This window comes from Pithys albifrons, chromosome 2 (assembly GCF_047495875.1).
Source record: "Pithys albifrons albifrons isolate INPA30051 chromosome 2, PitAlb_v1, whole genome shotgun sequence".
Taxonomy (NCBI): domain Eukaryota; kingdom Metazoa; phylum Chordata; class Aves; order Passeriformes; family Thamnophilidae; genus Pithys; species Pithys albifrons.
This window is the reverse complement of record NC_092459.1, coordinates 95,680,005-95,698,046: the sequence shown is the minus strand read 5'-3', so window position 1 is coordinate 95,698,046 and position 18,042 is coordinate 95,680,005. Positions and strand designations below refer to the sequence as shown.

The 18,042-nt window shown below is 41.0% G+C and overlaps 1 protein-coding gene across 3 annotated transcripts in view; it reads right to left on the bottom strand.

Moving 5' to 3' along the window:
* The window catches only part of KCNK2 (potassium two pore domain channel subfamily K member 2), a 137,676-nt gene that overhangs the window by 73,353 nt on the left and 46,281 nt on the right, over nt 1-18,042 (bottom strand). Inside the window, exons 1-3 of one of the 3 annotated variants that reach the window (XM_071578627.1) lie at nt 14,897-14,933; nt 14,269-14,326; nt 12,254-12,564 (exon numbers count right to left, since the gene is read on the bottom strand). In XM_071578627.1, the coding sequence (XP_071434728.1) occupies nt 12,254-12,564; nt 14,269 (312 nt within the window). In that variant the 5' untranslated portion in view covers nt 14,270-14,326; nt 14,897-14,933. Of the gene's footprint in view, nt 1-12,253; nt 12,565-14,268; nt 14,727-14,896; nt 14,934-18,042 lie in introns of those variants that run through there. The other 2 variants (XM_071578618.1, XM_071578608.1) reach the window with 2 other exon arrangements.

The following is an 18,042-nucleotide window of genomic DNA, read 5'->3' as shown; positions in this document are numbered from 1 at the left end:
CTGGAGAAATATGATACATTTCCTATATCAGTAGTGTCACCTACTGTAAATTCTTACCACAAAACATATTCCTGTTTAGTTACATCCCTATTGCAATTCCTGTACTGGCAATTGAGTTAAATGGTACACATCAAGAAAAAGTATTTTTAAGCTTGCAATAAATATTTCAAGACATACAAGTTATCATTTCATTCTGAAACTTTAAAACAGGATTTATTCATAATCATGATCCTTATAATAATAATTGGTGTCTAACAAAAGAACAGAGGCAGCAATACCACAGATTGAAAGAGCACTTTAATAGTTTTAGCTTGGTGAGTTCTCCAACAACCATTACTTACATAAATATACTCAGCAATAGGGCAGACCAGAACCATTTTCCATGTGGGCAGCCTGTTGCAGAGGAACTCTATTGTAGAGTAGCAATAATTTTTCAGTCCCAAGAGACATTGATAGTTTGCAAATTAAAACATTTTTGTTACTAAACAGTGTCCATAGATGTTACTTGTATTGGACAGAAATTACAAAGTACCAATGCTGGATTAATCAGGCCATTGACTTCCCATGATGGGATCTCAACTTAAATCCTCCATTTCCAGTTTGCCATTCCCAAAACCCAGATGCACAAAGCAACCACTTTAAAGCTCACAGCTGCATCTCCATAGCCATAGGGAACTTGCTGCCACACCTAAGCCATTTCCACCATCCAGGGTTGTCAACAGAGAGCCAGCTGGGATATTTTGACATATACTTTAAAATGCTTTAATTTTATTTTTATTTTTCTTGTGTGTGTGTTGTTGTTGGTTTTTTTTTAAACTAGAAAGGCAGACATCAAAGATGTGGAATTTTCAGTTTGACTGAGGGGGAAAGGATGGGGAAAGGGAGAGGGAAGAGAGTTTAGTTTTCTTTTGGGCTAGAAGAATAAAGCTTCTTCTACATTTGTATATTATGTCCAACTTGGCGATGACAAATACAGCAGCACTGATACTGACAGCTGTTTCCATCAGTTAAGGAAGGGACACATCAGACTAAGAAGCATGTGAAAACCACCCCTTGTATTGATTTTATCATTTACACATCACAGATATTCCTCTGACTTACAAACCCCAGTGTGCTGCATTATACAGTACCCACTGAATATATTTTGAGTACCATTAAAATTCAGTGGACAAAGAACTTCCATCACAAGTTCTTGTACCTAAAAATGGGAACATGCTTTCAGTGGGGCATCATATTATATAGTACTGGGTCAGTATAATTTTTGGGGACCACGCATGTTTTATTATAATTTCTTGTACTAGATGAGTGCGCTACCCAAAGCAATGCATCTGTTTAGACAGTCTAGCAAGACAAGTTTTATACAGATCCAGATGTAAAATGTTTTCAGGGCTTTTCATCATTGCACATTTTTGCAGCTGTAGTACCTCAACATCTTTTATATGAAAGGTGTGTCAATCTAGACTGCTCAAACATCCATTACAGCCCTGCATTTCCATACTGCACCTACAGACTACCAGGAAAAACAATACAACTTAACCCAAAACTGCCCAAAGCACAACAGAAGGCTACAAAAGACAATTAACTGCTGTTATTATGTCTCTGATTTTATCTAACTGCCAATTAGGAAAAGAATCAGGGCTGCCTTCAGTGATAGTCTCCTAAATTCTGACTAGGTATACTTTTAAGGAATTTCTGAGTAGGAGGCTGCATCTGCATCATGGGCTAATTAATCTAACTACTTTTGGAGATCACTTGTATTTTGGAAGCCAAGTCATTCTGTGGCAGTAATTTCTGCAAATTACTTGTAGATTATTTAAAAAGTATTTTCCTTTTCAGAGTTTGTGTGTGCTTCAAAGTAATTTTCTAAGTTCTTCTGTTATAAGAAACACTTAAATAGTAATTTCTAATTTGTCTCCTTAAAGAAATTAATGATCTTACAGACCCATCAGCTTCCTCTTTTTTCCCAAATTAAAGACTCTTTCTTATTAAATAATATAGTCAACAATTTAAACAAATCTCTTGAATATTGCATATAGGTAATTTTTATTGGCAGTATTTCCAATTGACTTTCTTTGTACATTGACTGATTTACCGTATTGGTTGTTTTAAACATAGTTTTAGTCATAAAGGGTCATATGATTACTTCATCATCACAAGTTATTGTTTCCAAACACACAGTATTATGCTTTCTTCTGCACTGTAAACATGTTTGGGAGAAGCAAGACTTAAATCCTAACAAAGCTGCTGCATTATTTTCCTTCAGGGTCTTTTGAAAATCTTCCTCAATAACAAGGATGACAGGTGAGATCAACACTGAGATCAACACTACTGTGTCATAAAGTCTTTGAAGGTTACCTGTAGATTTTCCAAGAAAGGTAACTGCATTTTCAGTTCTTGGGATCAGAGGACAACTTTCCTTGTTTGTTTTGTCCTCATCTAATACTACTCCCATGAATAATTTTAAAAGAAAATAATGTATGGTGTTAATTCCTAACATATGTACATTTCAGGGCACTGATTTCAGAGTAGCACCTTCTTCCTGTGTCCACTGCACAAATTTGCCTAGAATACTGGGTGTTAACACTTCCCTACCCTGGACTAAAAACCCAGACACATACAGCTAGTTTCCACTACAGGCCTCAGCCTTCAAGTAACATGCTATTATTCACTGCCAGTGCTGTCAGAGTCAACTCTCTGAGACTTTTATTAGTGGTCTTCAGCTTCTTTCTTGAGTGATGCCTTGCTACTGGAGCAAGCACAACCACTTTGTTTGTCGTAAGTTTGACACATTTTCTTCCTTCCTAACTTCTTGCTGTCACTTCAGACCTTTGGCTTATTCCACCTGACACAACAGTGACAGTAATTGTGCACTTTGAATCTTGAAGCAGAGTCATGAAAACTCTATATAATCTGTACAGTCATCATATGTGGCAGCATTTAAACATTTTGTGTGATCTTAACAAGGGAACTTCTGAACTTATAAAAATCATTTTGTGGTATTAAAGTCAACTGACCTCCTCAGGGACATTTTGTCTAGTTTTTCTCTTTTTTTTAATTCCATATACAAACTAAATTCTGACTTAAAAATCAGTTTTGCTCCAGCAGTACAGGACTGGGCAGCATTAGAATAGGGATATGGACAGTTTAAATTCTTAAACTATATCATTACTTCACTTGCCTTACCTTCTTCCAGAGCTTTTGTCTGGTATTTGTCTCATATGAGATGACTGAGGACTAAGCATAGAAGTGGTCAACCAGCACAAGGCACACAATCAAGGCCTCTAAGTGCCATGATTTTAAGAATAATATTGCATGTGTACAATAGAAGTTTTTCTTCTTAAAATGTCTTTATGATGGTGGAAAATTAGGCCTATTTTTTATAATGAAGAGAATTGACATAAAATTTTGAAAGCTCCAAAAACACGTAAGCATCTCTTTCACACCACAATGTTTTTGCTTGAAATCAGAACATGGGGAAGAGTGACAATACAAATCACATTTTAATTGAATGTCAGTTTTTCATTTCCTATATAATTTAGAAACACCTTCTTTTAGCTAAATTGTACAGATTTTGAATTATCATATCCCTGTGTTCATGCAGGCTTCTGTCTGTAGGGGCCATGCTGATCTACCCTTTGCAGATTAAGACACAGAATATTGTGACTTCTGTCAAAACAAGAGATAAAACTGTCTTTCAAACAGCACAGTCATTTTGTGAAAGCAGAAGACAATTCAAGGTCAGGGATTTCATCCTCTGATCTTCTGACCCTGCAAGGGTCAATAGAAATGACTGACAAAAGCCACAGAGCTGCATTCCCTAAGCAGGGGTCTCCAGAGACCCAGGGGAAATAAGGAGAGGTTATAAAGAGTGAAGGTTAGCCTGTGGTAGTCAACTGTTGTCTCACATGGAAATCAGGTGGAAATAAGTATGTGTCAAACCTGTCACTCCAATGCTCATCTCCTTTTTCCACACCAGGCTCTGAATACATGTTTTTGTGCCATCTTCCAGTCACTTCACTTTTAAGAAATAATGTAAGACAACACTCAGCTCTTCTATCAAAAGATTAAAATAGAAGCACCTTGAATTGTGCTTCTGATAAAATTCAGAGTGTGCTTTCTTTTACTACCCAGCTTGTCAGGAGTTAGCTTATGCTTGCTTCCCAGCAATCATTTACAAAGTGATGTCAAAAAGTCAGATATGCCTCAAATTTTCTGAAAACTTTTCTCAGCCTGGATTTTTTCCTTCATTGTTCTGCTGCCATTTGACAAGGGCACTCTCACTTTACAATATAAAGATATTTCTCGTATGGCCCCAGCTACTGCACAAATCATGTGCTTCTATTTCAGCTTTGGTTTACAAACAATGGAAATCCTAGTTCTTAGGTTCAGAGGCACACCAGGATGCTTTTATCACTTAGCGAACAACTCTCACCTCCAAAAGTACATGCTTTGGGGCCTTGATGATTCCAATGATGTTTGTATTATAATTCTGTGACTCCTTGTTATTATTTTCAAATTGTATAACATATGGCTGTACTCTACATTGGAGACTACTACCTCATGTGTAAGAATCGAGGATCCCTTTTCACCCTCTTTCATAATGTAACTGAATGAAAAAACATGTAGAAACATATTGAAGAACACTATTTCTAAATACACATTACAAACCTCATGGGCTTATATGTATATAAATTCTCAGTGTGTGCATACATATATATGTATGTATAAATACGCATACAAGAAGAAGGCTTTTCTTTGCTTCTTGAGATTACAGTCTGGAAGAATTATGCAAACAGCTCTTCAGCAGGACTGACTAATGAGTCATATCTGCCAGTCTTTCTAAGACTAAAGCTGTCATTCAGATGCAACCAGGCTAGATAAGTTCTAGGTCCCTATAAAACTGTTCATCTGAAGTAAATGGAATCTTTAAGAGCCTCAACACTGGAAGCAGCAAAAAAAACATTTGAAATCAATCTGCTTGAATAAAGAAGTGACAAGGGGTGTTAGAGTTTTTATTATTTTCTCCCAAAAAACATATTGCTCTTATGCTTATGAAGGATAAAAATGACTTTAAAAAAAAATCTTTTGGTTCAACCACCATGTAGGCAATAACTACAGAAATGAGAGCTGTTCAGTCCCTGGAGGAAATGCCCCTGGACAACTGAAAATTCAATAAAATTCCCTCCCTCCATGAGCTGAGTACAGAGCCAGAAGAGGGTATCTGGTTCTAAGAAGACAGCAGGAACCTAAGCAAAGAGTACACACTACCCAAGGGCTTCTGAAACCCATCCAGACTCAACCACAACAGGTGGGTGGGATGGGTATCTGTGTGGAGGACAGGTCCGGGAAAGGTTGTGATCAAAGGTCTTTCATGGACATCTTTCATTTAATAAAACCCTCTGATCTGAGGTTAAAGGTAGAATTTGAGGGGGCTGTATTGTGGAAAGAGTCAACAGCATTTGAACATTTATTTCTGACAAGAGTGAAGCAGAAAAGAAACACAGACATGGAAAAAAAGAAAAGAGAAACAAGATCATACTGTATCATTTAGGACTACCAGTATATTTAGAGTTAAGAGTACATAAGCTCGAGTGCTCTGATAGGCAGACACCTGACAGACATATGCACAGGCTAACAACTCAAACTATAGTTTCTACACTTTAACTACTTTAAAAGTCCTTCCTTTCATTTTTCACTGCTTTGAAAACACTATCAACAGGCAGCTCTGCTACTGGTGTTTGCAGTTTATCATAAGCTTCGTGTCTGAAATGCAGATGGTACATTAAAAAACTGATGCAATGTTTTTTTTGATCTCTAGATAAATAAATAAAATATACTGCAGCATCAATTTCTTTTATGCTTGTCTATGAATCTTTTCAAGGCTTTAAAGTTTATGGAACATAAACACTTGCTGCTTCCAGCTTAGGATCCAGAAATGGGATGATTTCTGCAAAAGGAGGAGTCTAAGAATATTTAGGGTTTAAACTGGTACATTCAAACTCCTTTAGAAAGTTCCTTCTTAGGGGTTCCATAAGCTACAGCCCATAGAACTGAAAACATCTATAAATTTTGTGATTCAAAGAATTAAAAAAATTTGATTCAACCTAAACAGGTTTAGCCATTAAATTTTAATTTTGTCTAAATAAATTTTGTATTTGTCTGAAAACAAGATCTTTTCATCTCTGTGACTTACAATACAGTAAACTCTACCTTTTAATCTCTGGGAGAGAAAGGATTTACACTTCTTTATTTTAACAGTTTGCTACATAATCAGGGAAATAAGGCTCAAGGTGCTTATCTGGTTGAAATTAAACAACATATTCTTGAAAAATTATTTTCTTCTGAAATAAGTTTCTTGGGGCTACAATACAAACTGTAAAGAAGCCTATGAAAGAGACATAAAATCCACTACTAGTGAACGTGCAATTTACTGTAGCAACCTACCTTCAACTACAAAAATTAAGTCACAGCAAACACATAAAATAATACATTTTTAGTAAGAAATTAGTCACATAAGAAGCCATGAAAACATTCTGGTGATGCCAGTTTGATGAAAGAAACACTGCTTCCATGTCATTCATAATCATGTCAGGCTTCCTTGAGAGAGATAAAGAAAAAAACTGCATTTTCCTCGAGGGAAATTAAAAAAACCCCACATTTTAGTCTCATTCATGAACTAAGAGATGAATGGAAAGAAAAGAGACAATGCAGTTGACGCAAATGTGAGATGAAAACAGGCATGACACATGACTGTGGACCCCTACATGGAGAGCTCTTCTCCCCATGTTAACCACCAGCCCACAGATGACCCAAAGACATCAACTTGTGGGATCAAAGTCAATTCAGCTAATCCTGCTGGTTCATTAATTTTTGTTTGTTTATTGGTTTTAAATGCAAGCACATTTTTGTGGGCATTCAGTTTTCAGAAGAAGCCACACACCCTGAAAGGGGCTGGACTTAAACCTCTACAGAAGTATTACTGCTGAGACAACTTGGTGCAGCACCCTGAAAACTTATTCGGATTTCAAAACAAAGGCTTTATAAGACAAGAATTACCACATGCAGCACTTGGAACACATTAAAAGATTGTTCCGTTTAGCATAATAGAATTTCTTCCACTTGTTAGGATTTTCAGAATAAACGTATTTGAAGGATTTTTCTGCTAAAGGAACTAGAAATTAAATATGTTCTATTGTTAACTTCTGTTTCATTGTACCTTTACTTGAAAACTCTTCATTAATTTTCACAATTAACTCTCTAAGATAACTATAATAATACACATCAGCTAACTGTGACATTCTAGGTATTTAAAATAATGTAAGTGCAATTTTTCTTATTGCCCATTTTTGTATGCAAAAATAATATGCTAAAGAACCTGATGCTTGAATATTAAAAGGAATTTTTTTTTCATTTTGGTTTAAAAAGTTCAACATAAATAACTGCTGAGAAATACATCATTATGTGATATTTACATTAAAAGGTCTTCTTCTTTTTTTTTTTCTTTTTAATAAGCTTTTTCATTGGCAGGGGACAAACAGATGCCTCTCATTGCCAAGACCTCCCACAGTACAAAATACCAGTCACATCTTTATGTCCTAGGAACAACAGGCGTTCTGGGCGAGGGCAAAGCAAATTCATTATTATTTCATGCACCTCATTTCCTCTATAGGATCCTATAGGGAGAATGAGGTGTATGAAAGAACAATAATGACAACTTCACAAAGTTGCTGGATATCCTATCCAATCAGGCTCACCTGTTGCCAGAGACAACCCCAGAAGTCACGAAGGTAGGCACAAGTATTTTGTGGCTGTGCAGGAGGACATGAGCACAACCTGAACTTCAGTAATGTAACTTAAGGTCTCTTCACATTTGCTACTATGCACGGGTGCATAAATGTAGCAGAAAAATTTGCTAAGTACTTGGCAATACACTTTGTGCATCTGAGTTAAGAAACTCTATCATTTTAAATGCTTAGTGGCAAGCTTGCTACAGGGAACAGTCAACAAACAAAAAGAAAATTAGAATTAGACGGAAATAATTAGATACAAGTGCTTCAGTTTGACAATTATTTCATTCTTTAATGTTTATTGTTACTTGTATGTGTGTAGCTGGATTACTCTGAGGTTTCTATCAGCTTCTGCCAACAAAAAGCTCAGTGGAGAGGGAAAAATTGTTAGACACAAGATGTAAAAAAATCCCTAGGGTAAATGAAGATCAGGTTTATATATTTTGTCGCATACATTAAATCCACACAGTCTGAACTACATTTACTCTTTTATTCTGTCACCTGACAGTTACTTTGCGTTGCGTGGCAGGGCCAAATTGAGAGCAGGCATAGACAGAGAAAACAAAACACCATTCATGATGAATTATAGAGAGGATGAACTGTAAAGTGTTCTTCCAAAAGAAGAAATAGCAAAGTATCTGTCACATCCCTTTCTACAGCTTTATAGTGTATTTGATAGCATACATAACCTTTACCAAACCAGTGCTTTCTCATCTGTTAATAACAGATCCTTTCAAGACCTTCCAACTGAAACTTTAAAAAAATGAAGTTTAACATCAGACCATGCACAGCTTGCTGCTCATTAGAGTCACCAAGGCAGTGTTTGTACTTTCACAGGCTTTTCTCCTGGGATATTTCTCTAGTTGTAGATTTAGATATACCACAACTGAGTGCCACACACTGCCAACCTCAGCACCATTGCATACAGAGTGCAGTGATCCACTTAATACTGTTGTTAATAGTGACTTCTGACTACAGCAAAAGGAGTTAAAAGTGCCTGGAAAAATGGCCTCTTGGGTGTACAGATATGTGAGTTTTGCACATTTTTAATACCGTACTAAAGAGAAGTACTCACAAAAGATCAAAACAATATGTACCTGGATATACCTCTCAGGGTCATATATTGCTGCTGTTCCTTGCACCTATATTTTGTCACAGTGAGACAACAAGTAACTGAAGCGGTTTAGCCCGAAAGAGATTTGCAACACTGGACCATGGAAGTCAGAGACAGGTAAGGTCATGAAGACCACATCTTTGCCAACACAGGAACATGCTGCTTGACTGGGCTGAAAGGGTATGAGGAAAATCCAGGTGATTCTTTTGAAGCAGCTGAAGCTACTTGGTTCCCATCATCAGAGTGCACTGTTTCAGCAATTTTGTACATTTTTATGCTGCATATCAGCTCTCCATTGCCCCATGTTTTACTTCAATATAAAATATATCAAGTCTATAAAAGTATCATTTTCACCTGCTACACCTAAAGAAGCCACAGGATCAATGTGACAATACAAAATTCCAGGAATTCTAAACCCAGGGAATAAAACTGAATGCTCTGAAAAGCTGGCAATAGTATATACTGCGGTGCCAGGAGGAGGTTTGGTGATTCATGAGATAAAATAAGGACGGCAAAGACAAGAAGGGAAAATTCACTATCCCGAGTGTATTTATAAAAACACACAACTCTTTTGTAAACAGGTTTGTGACAAATGGAAGACTTCAGCAAAGGTGCTACAAACTCTATGGCTCCTGTGTGCTGGCAAACTGGACTGTCCCTGCACTTGTATAACATTTTTTAGTGGAATTTGTGTTTTCCAACTAGTCTCCTTGATGTGCTCACCTGACTAAGCTATGGCATATTGTACTGCCAGTGGGCAGTCTGGGGATAGTCAAGCCTGCTTCCAGGTATGGATTAAATGGCAGAGCAGAAGCTGTGAAGATTGAAAAACCTAACATGATAAGCACCTTGAGCAATGACTAGCATGAAACAGAGCCAAACCACCTCCTGGATTCCCAGGACACTAAGTTCAAAAGAAAAAGTTTATAATGAGTTTCATTATAGTTTGACTCACGGTAAATATTTGATTAAAGAAGACATTACATACTGTAAGGTCTGTAATTTTCTTCACACACACTAATCATACCAGCTCCCTTCTACTCTAGTACATATTAATTTTCAGTTTTATAGCTTGCAGTGAATTCTTAAATATCATTTACTTTTTCCTTGCATGCACTATTTATTTTATTCATATAGACATGCAACAAAAACTGAAGAAGCACTGCATTATATTGTAATTGCAGTCAGACGTAATGCCAGAGAGACAAATATATTTCAGAAATCTAGCTTCTGTGACAAAGTGGTGACCAGGGAAGAAATATGACCCCATGTTTAAGATAACAGCCTAGACTTGAAAAGATGAATTTGAGGCTCTCTTTTACCATTGCTTTCCCCTTTAACTTTGGGCAAGTAGAATTTCCCAATCCTTAAACAACTTGATGTAATTCATTGACAGTTCTTCTGTGGAAAGACAGGCACTGAAAGAGGCTTCCCTCTGCCTCAACTCTCCTCATATAAAAGGAGTGTTGCAGTATGTTTGTACCTCCACGTCATGGTGTTCTTCTTTACAGAGAAGCAGAAGGGAAGAAGGAGAAATTAAATTTTCCATTTAACCCAACAACAAGCAGAGCAAACTCTTCTCACAACTATCTCTTGTCCACGTGCTGTGGAAGGCTGTGTCACCTCCTCATGCTTCACATGCCTGTGCTTTTCTGGTCATGCCAAGATCGCTAGTGAAGATGGGAGCTAATGCTGATACGGTTATCTGTGCTCTGATGATTGTACTGAAACTCATTTTTTTACACAGAACATCAAATGGGCATTGAATGCTGCTGAAGTGGGTTTTTATTATCAGTCTGTGCTTCTGGGTAAAAAATCACAAATGATAAAATATCTAGGTACTCCAGAGCAAACATTTTTTTGCCTTAGGGTCCATCTCACAGATGATGTAAGATAATATTGCTTCAAAATTTCTTTTTTTTATCTTCACAAGTACAGGATCTGACCTAAAAATTTCATATGGGGATATTTGTCGTAGCTACAAGAGATATTTTTCATCAGAATGTGCTTGTATATTTCTCTGAAATATTATCTCATGTTCTGCTGGTAAAGCCACTGAAATATAGTTATTACACAGCATTAAAATTACTACTGGCAGCATGTCCTCAGGCATGACTAGTCAAGACTCACAGAGATAGGAACTGTCTAACAGCCATTTAAAAAGTAGAAGTTTTAGAACACATTTTAGCAACAAGCCAGGTAAGAAATCACAAAATACAAGTCATTTTCCCAGTTTACCTTTAAAATTCAGAAGCAGTATATCATAAAAATTACTTGGTACATCAGAACTCTGCATTTAAGACTAAAAAAACTGCCATGCTGATGCTTAAGGCAGATTGGTCTAGAGATGGAAAATCAACTTCAAAACTCCCAGATATATCTGCTGTCCAAAAAAACACCTCCAGAAATCTTTGCTGCATATGCAACTGGCATGCTACAGAGACCCTCCTCACCAGGGTCTGGATGATGGCCACCCCCTCCTGCTCTCCCTCGTCCCATCTCACACTCTGTAGACCCAGACAGCACTGTGGCTGCTGTTAAGGAAGGAGTCAACCCTTGCTAACTCTTGACTGTTCACTCCGGCCTTATGTTTCATTGTCTTATCCCCAAAACTCTTGTTATTTGGCAGTCCCCTGCTATTCCCTCCAGTGGTACCAGATATTCATAAGAACATAGGATTTAAGTTGGAGTGGGACTCATAAAGCTCCAGATTTAGTTCTGTGCTACTGCAAATAAGTATTTCCTATGGTTCTGAGGCAGGTGACCTGCAAGGGTAAAGTCATGTTAGTAGAAACACACTAATGCACATCATTTGTGGATGTCCCTTTAAGGAGCAGAGAAGTCTGAAATTTAAGATCAAAACAGGAAGTCCATGGTCCTTTCTTGCACTTAAAACAAAATCAATAAAAAGAAACATATAGCTGGAAGGAAAGCTAGCTTGATGAAATCACAGTAAATTAGAAGTCTTTTAAGGCAATGGATGGTGTAGTTTCTTCCTCAGAATTAGGCACTTCAAATATTGACAGAATTAGTAAGACACAATCAATATACCAATTCCTTTGTGAACTATTAATTATATATATTGCTGATGAATAATCATTTAATTAGCATAATGGGAGGCTTCAGTGAAAAGGCTGTCTACCCAGCATACTGGACCTAAAAATAGAAATAGCTTTTCAACCATGAGGTTTTGCATGAAAATGCTGTTGTTCAACTTCTGATCTTAACACTTGTTACATGACTCGGCCAAAGCAGAGTTTTGCTTATTAAGGTTTTTCCCCTTATCACTGCAATACTGCCATGTATAGTTTGTTCCTCTAAGGCATGGTGACAAGGGTTTGGTATGGATTACCTGAATCAGTTCATCAAGCTCTGTTGCATTCACACAGGAATGCTGAGATACAAACGTCTGCTTCTGAATCACAATGGTGGTTCTCTGGGAGGTCTCATGAGGCTGCTCCAGGGCTTTAAATACTGTTGCTCCAATTATTAAATACACAACTACCACCAGAAAAATTGTTGAGACTGTCTTCCATTTCATAACATTAATAGCTGAATCGCTTTCCTCCCGTGAAGCGAGCACAGTAGGCTTGGTGGAAAATGATAATCTAGGTTTGGAGTTTTGAGTGGCTGATTTGGGATCCAGCAAGTCAGGTGCCGCCACTGGAAAAAACAGAAAAAGGAAGTTAATGTTTACAGTGCCACTCAGATTTTTTTAACTGAACTTCTTGCCAAGAGATTACATAAATTCTGTTGCTTCTAACCGAAATTCTTAAACTGTTGAATCTTTCTCTTACCCCCATGACACCTTACAACAAATCAACATGTTGCTCTGAGTAGTAGTATCCATTTTGTATACATAAACACATTTGCCACATTTTCTTCTGCCCCTTTGTGATATTTAATCATTTCCAAAAACTCACTACACTCTCGCATTTCATTAAATTATTACAAAGTAGTATTTTGCTGCAGAAATTCTTTATGGCCGCTGCTCTCTTAAGCACTGCTAAGCAGCTTTCCTGCTGTGTTTTACCTCGACATTACAGAAGTAGCAGGAAAATACAAAATCTTCTTTCCCTCACCTATCTTGTACTGCACTCTGATAAATGCTCTCTGAGAACAGTTGCATGATCGCTTCCAAACTCCTGAGACACAACCATAAAAAAAAGACATTGCTCATCATACTGGTCCTAAGGTGCTAATTGCATATTGGTGACACCTCTCAGAAAACACTAGTAAAACACATGTATACTTACTGGAAAGTCATGCATTTGTTACAGCGGGTATTTTTATTTACAGTTACAAAAACCCACTGGGTTAGGAAAAGAGCAGCTGAGTGTATTATCAAGTATCTGGATAATTCATGTGACTACCAGTAACTACAGGGGCACCAAAAAAAGATCCTCCACATCAAGTGCAGGTAAAGGTCTCCTGTGGTCATAGCAGTGACCACACAATCTATATTTAAATTGTTTTGAATTACAAGTATGTTTTGAATGGCCAAAACACCGCTTCCAGCTGCCGGTGGGAAAAGCCCAGGTCTAGATTTAGAGGAAAGTCTCCCGCAGGACAGCAGAGGTGGGACACATGCCTGCAGAGGAGACGGTGGCACTAGGCAGTCACCGACTGAACGCCCGCCGAACACACACCTTGCCAGGAGAAGGCGTCGGAAAAGGAGAGCGGCAGCCCCCAGCCCGGGCGGAGCGCGGACCCGGGGCACCCCGCGGACTGGCGCCGGGCACTCCACACGCCGCGATCCCGCCTCCCACTGCCCCGGCCCCCACCCCACGGGCACCCAGGGGTCGGGCACAGTTCCCCCGCCCCCTGCCCCACACCTCGGTGGGGGAAGCCCCCTCCCCGCCGCCGCCTTCTCTCCCGTCGCGACCCCTGGAGACCCCAGTGACACTGCCGGGGACAGCTCCCCGCCCGGCCGGGGCCGCCGAGCCCGCCACCCGCCGGCCCAGCGCAGCGCCGAATCGCCGCGGCCGCCGGCGGCGAACAAAGGAGCGGGCACCGGGCACCGCCGCTCCGCCGCCGGCCCCGCCACCCCCTTCCCACGGCCGGTGCAATGCGCCGGGGGACGCCCGCCGCCCCCGAGGGGCGCAGCCCCGCTATTCCCCGGGCAGCTGCCGCCGGCTGGGATGCTCCGCCGCGGGGAGCGGTGCGGGGGCGAGGCGGCCGGCGGCGGGTTCGGGGCGCGACGCGAGGGCGGCCAGCAAGGGAAAGGAGCCAGGCAAGGTACAAAGGGGCTCCGGGCCGCCACTACGGTGTGGGGAGCATCCCGGGGTCCTGCGCGGGGGAAGCAGGGGCGCATGCAGCATCCGCAGGGCTAGAAGCGGGGAGGCACGCCATTGTGCTCGTACTCACTTCTTATTTACCGACCCGGTGCCCTCTCCTCGCTCCACGGGCAGGCATTTTTTCAGGGCTTGGGTAGATACAGTTAGAGCAAATAACAAAAATTACAAATTAAAAGAAAAAAAGAAAAAAAGAAAAAGGAAAATAAAAGAAAGGCAGGAGCAGACCGAGAGGAAGAGGCTGATGGATGGGTCTGGAGGAGAGGGAGCGGCAGGGGCGGGCGGGCTGGCAACGCGGATCCCGCCGACTCCCCCCGGCCCCGGGGCGTGCGAGGTGCCTCACGTCGCGCATCGCGCATCGCACATCGCGGCGCGCCCGTGTGTGTGAGAGTGTGCGCGAGTGTGTGCGAGTGTGCCCGTGCCCGTGTCCGCCCGTGTGCGTGTCCGTGCGAGCTCCGGTGCGCGGGGCGTGCGGAGCAGCCAGAACCCGGCGGTGCCTTTTGTGGGGCGGCAGGGCAGCCGCATCGCTGGTTGTCCCCCCCCCCCCCCGCCCCTCCGCGCCCCCTTCCGCGCCCCCCGCCGGCGGGGGGGGGGGACAGCACCTGCCCCTCCGCGCAGGCACCCGGCAGGGTGGCGGGCAGATGCTGCAGGGGCGCGGGGAAAAGATGGAGGGGGGAAGGCGAGGGGAGACAGAGCGGTACCTGCGGAGACTAAGGTCTCGCCTGGAAACCAGCGAGGAGAGAAGAGGGAGAGAGGGAGGAGAAGGCACTGGCCGCCCCCGCCGGCGAGGCAGGACCTGCCGGAGGTCCCCGTTCCAGCCCCACACCCTGCCGCCTCGCCAGAGCCTCCCCGTGAACTTTTCAACTGTCCGAAATGTCACGGCACTAGCAGGAGTGGGGGAACAAGCGGGGAGACCTCGGCCCTCGCCAGGGAGCGGCGCGGGGTTAAGGGGCCAGGCGGCTCCGTCCTTTCCGACTCGGCCTGATTTTAACCCGGTGCTCGGCAGCCTGGTGTGTTGCTGCAAGGAGTTAACTAGGTGGGATCTAGGAGTCAGGGATGGTAGCTGCACTCCTATCGCACGCACCGCCTGCGCACCGCCTTCTTCCATTTCAGTCTTGATAGATACATCAGAAATGCTGCTTCAAGTGTGATTTCTGCCACTAAAAAACCTGGAACTATTCCTTGCTATCTTTACCACGGGCTAACTCCCCTATTTCCCGGTCATCTATCACCAGTGACTCTATCCATGGGTCAGCTGTTCGCACTTAGGTACTGAACATCTAGGCTCATCTAACAGGCAAAAGAGGATTTACCAAAAGAAACAAAAAACTGCTCCCACAACCATTCTCTAAAAAGTATCTGCAACCACTTAAAAAAATTACTTATCATAACAAATGGATATAAGTCACAAGCATTTAAAGCCAGAGGCTGTATCAGTAAAATGGCCAAAGACAGTCATACATCGGGTGTTTAATGGACTATAATCCCACTTAAATCAGCAGCACCATCAGCAAACACTTTAGAAGTCACTTATTTTAACACTTCTCCATATCAGTGTGACATAATACAAATGAGTGTAATATCAAGTTCCTTAGGACTCCAATTTCAGCAACATCAATCACACCAATCTCCCCCAGTATGTCCACACGTCTCCACAAGATGCAGCACGGGGCAGGAAGCTGCCTCTGCTATTTCAGTGTGAGCTGTAGCTCATTGCTCCCCATCGTTGTGAAACAGCAGAGCAGTTGTCGAGTAACAAGAGCCGCTGGGCCCAGTCCAACAAACCCTTTCAAGCAGACACTCAGTCATAAGGTCGACTTCATCAACATAGTTCCAATCCTCGAAGAACAGAAGTGAAAAATCTGCTTCTGACTATTGATACTCTGTCACTCAAGGAATTCTTGCAGATCTTGTTTATATCCCCTTTTCTCCCCAAAAGATTTCTCAATCATTAGCTTACGTAAACACTGCCTCTTCCTATCTCATGAAGAATCATGACAGGATTTCTTCCACCATCCTATGGGGAAAGAGGCTTGAAAATTTACCTCCCTGAAGAACCTATGTCTGTATAAAATATTGTGGAAAGTAATACAACATGCCTTTCCTTAGCAAACTAAATATTTTGAATGAGATTTTGTTTTTCCTTGAGTGAAGGAATTATTATTAAAAACTCAAAAAATGTCATACTGCCTGCCAGTTGAAATCAGTGAGAAGCTTTCCAATAGCTTCAGCAGGGTTTGGATCAGGCCTTAAATTTAGGCATTCCACCCAAGGAGCAGAAACCTTTTTGAGATCAGCTTCAGGTGTATCGGTGCCTTAACTTTAATAGTTGAAGAGCTGCCTCTGTGAAAGTGGTTATTTCTATTAATTTCCTAGTAAATATCTCCAACATCTACTTCAATTGGCTGATATTTTCCACCTCTTGTGATCCTAGATTCAATCCTCAGCTGGAGCTTACCACTTACTTAGAGAGGACTTGAGTTATGCATTGTCCCTACCAGGGACATAAACACTCCTCACATAGCAGTGAGAGATATCTTCAAATCCAGCAAGAAAAACAGTTATTATTTTTGTGGTCTACAAGAAAAACTACTGTGTAGAGCAACTCCTATTTACTGAAGGCCTTATATAACACCAGCATTTTACTCTACTTCCAATATTTTTTTTATAATGTACACCATACATTGTTTGAATATTGTGTGTGACCATTTTGCCCTCAAGTTTGGAACTGAAGTTTGACTATCTCAATACATCAGGCCTGAGGTTTACTAAACAAACACACTTAAATTCAGCATATCACTGACAAAACTTCCCACCAACTGACATGAAAAAGATTAAGTAGTAAAAGGGGCTACAACACAGAGCTCCAGCCTTGGAAGCAAATGAGCTTGCTCCTAAGTCAAAGAGATTTATCTGAACAAACTGAAAAAAATGTTTCTAAGATTAAGTATAAGCAGGCTTCATACTTACAGCAGAAAAATTCACAAAGTACAGGACTGTCAAATGCTGTCTAAAAATGTATTGGCATGACTTTGAGATGACCACAATACTCACAGACATTGGCTGCTTGAAGCTGCTTAACTCTTTGAAAAGTTACAAGTAGGCTCAGCCAAGAGAGACAGGTATGCAGTATGCAGAGGAAGTCAAAGTTACATGATAAACATAGCAATCACATATTCATACAAATAACAGCTGTAGATAACATAAACATGGCTTTGACAGGACAGGAGGTCACTTGCAAGGAAATAGTTATTCCAGAAAAATATTACCCTAGAAAGACCGATTTAAAAATCGTATGTAAAAAGTACTCTCTCTAACACTTTCTTTTCCTCTTTCTAGTTGCAGGAGGCATCACCTCCCTGGAAGGCCATGCCCAGCACAAGAGGCTTCTACTAAGCCCTCACCTTTAGGAGCAGTAAATGCTTTTCTCCTTTAACCAACTGTGTATTGGGAGGCACCACAAGTTCCAGCCTTCTTCACTCTTTCTTACTTGCCAAGGATTTCTACATTCCCAGGGGATTGTTAAGGCAAGGGTTCTGCTGAGGGCATTTGCCTTGCTTATTCCTATGGGCTCCTGTTTAATTTGCCACAGGGGACCTGGGCCTTTGATCAAACAATGCATTGCTATAGGCTTTGGGCCTTGCTGTGAACACAGCATCCTCCCCTCTTCTTCATGACATGAGAACAGGAAACCCCTGCCTCTCTTCAGAATCTGGCCAAACTATACCCCCAGTTAAAGTCAAGGATAAACCTTTGCTACCGCTAAGTTTTATTACAAGAAAGCTTAGCAGAAGTGCTACTGGACTGACATAGTAAGTTAATTTTAAGACTCATTTTACTTATTCAG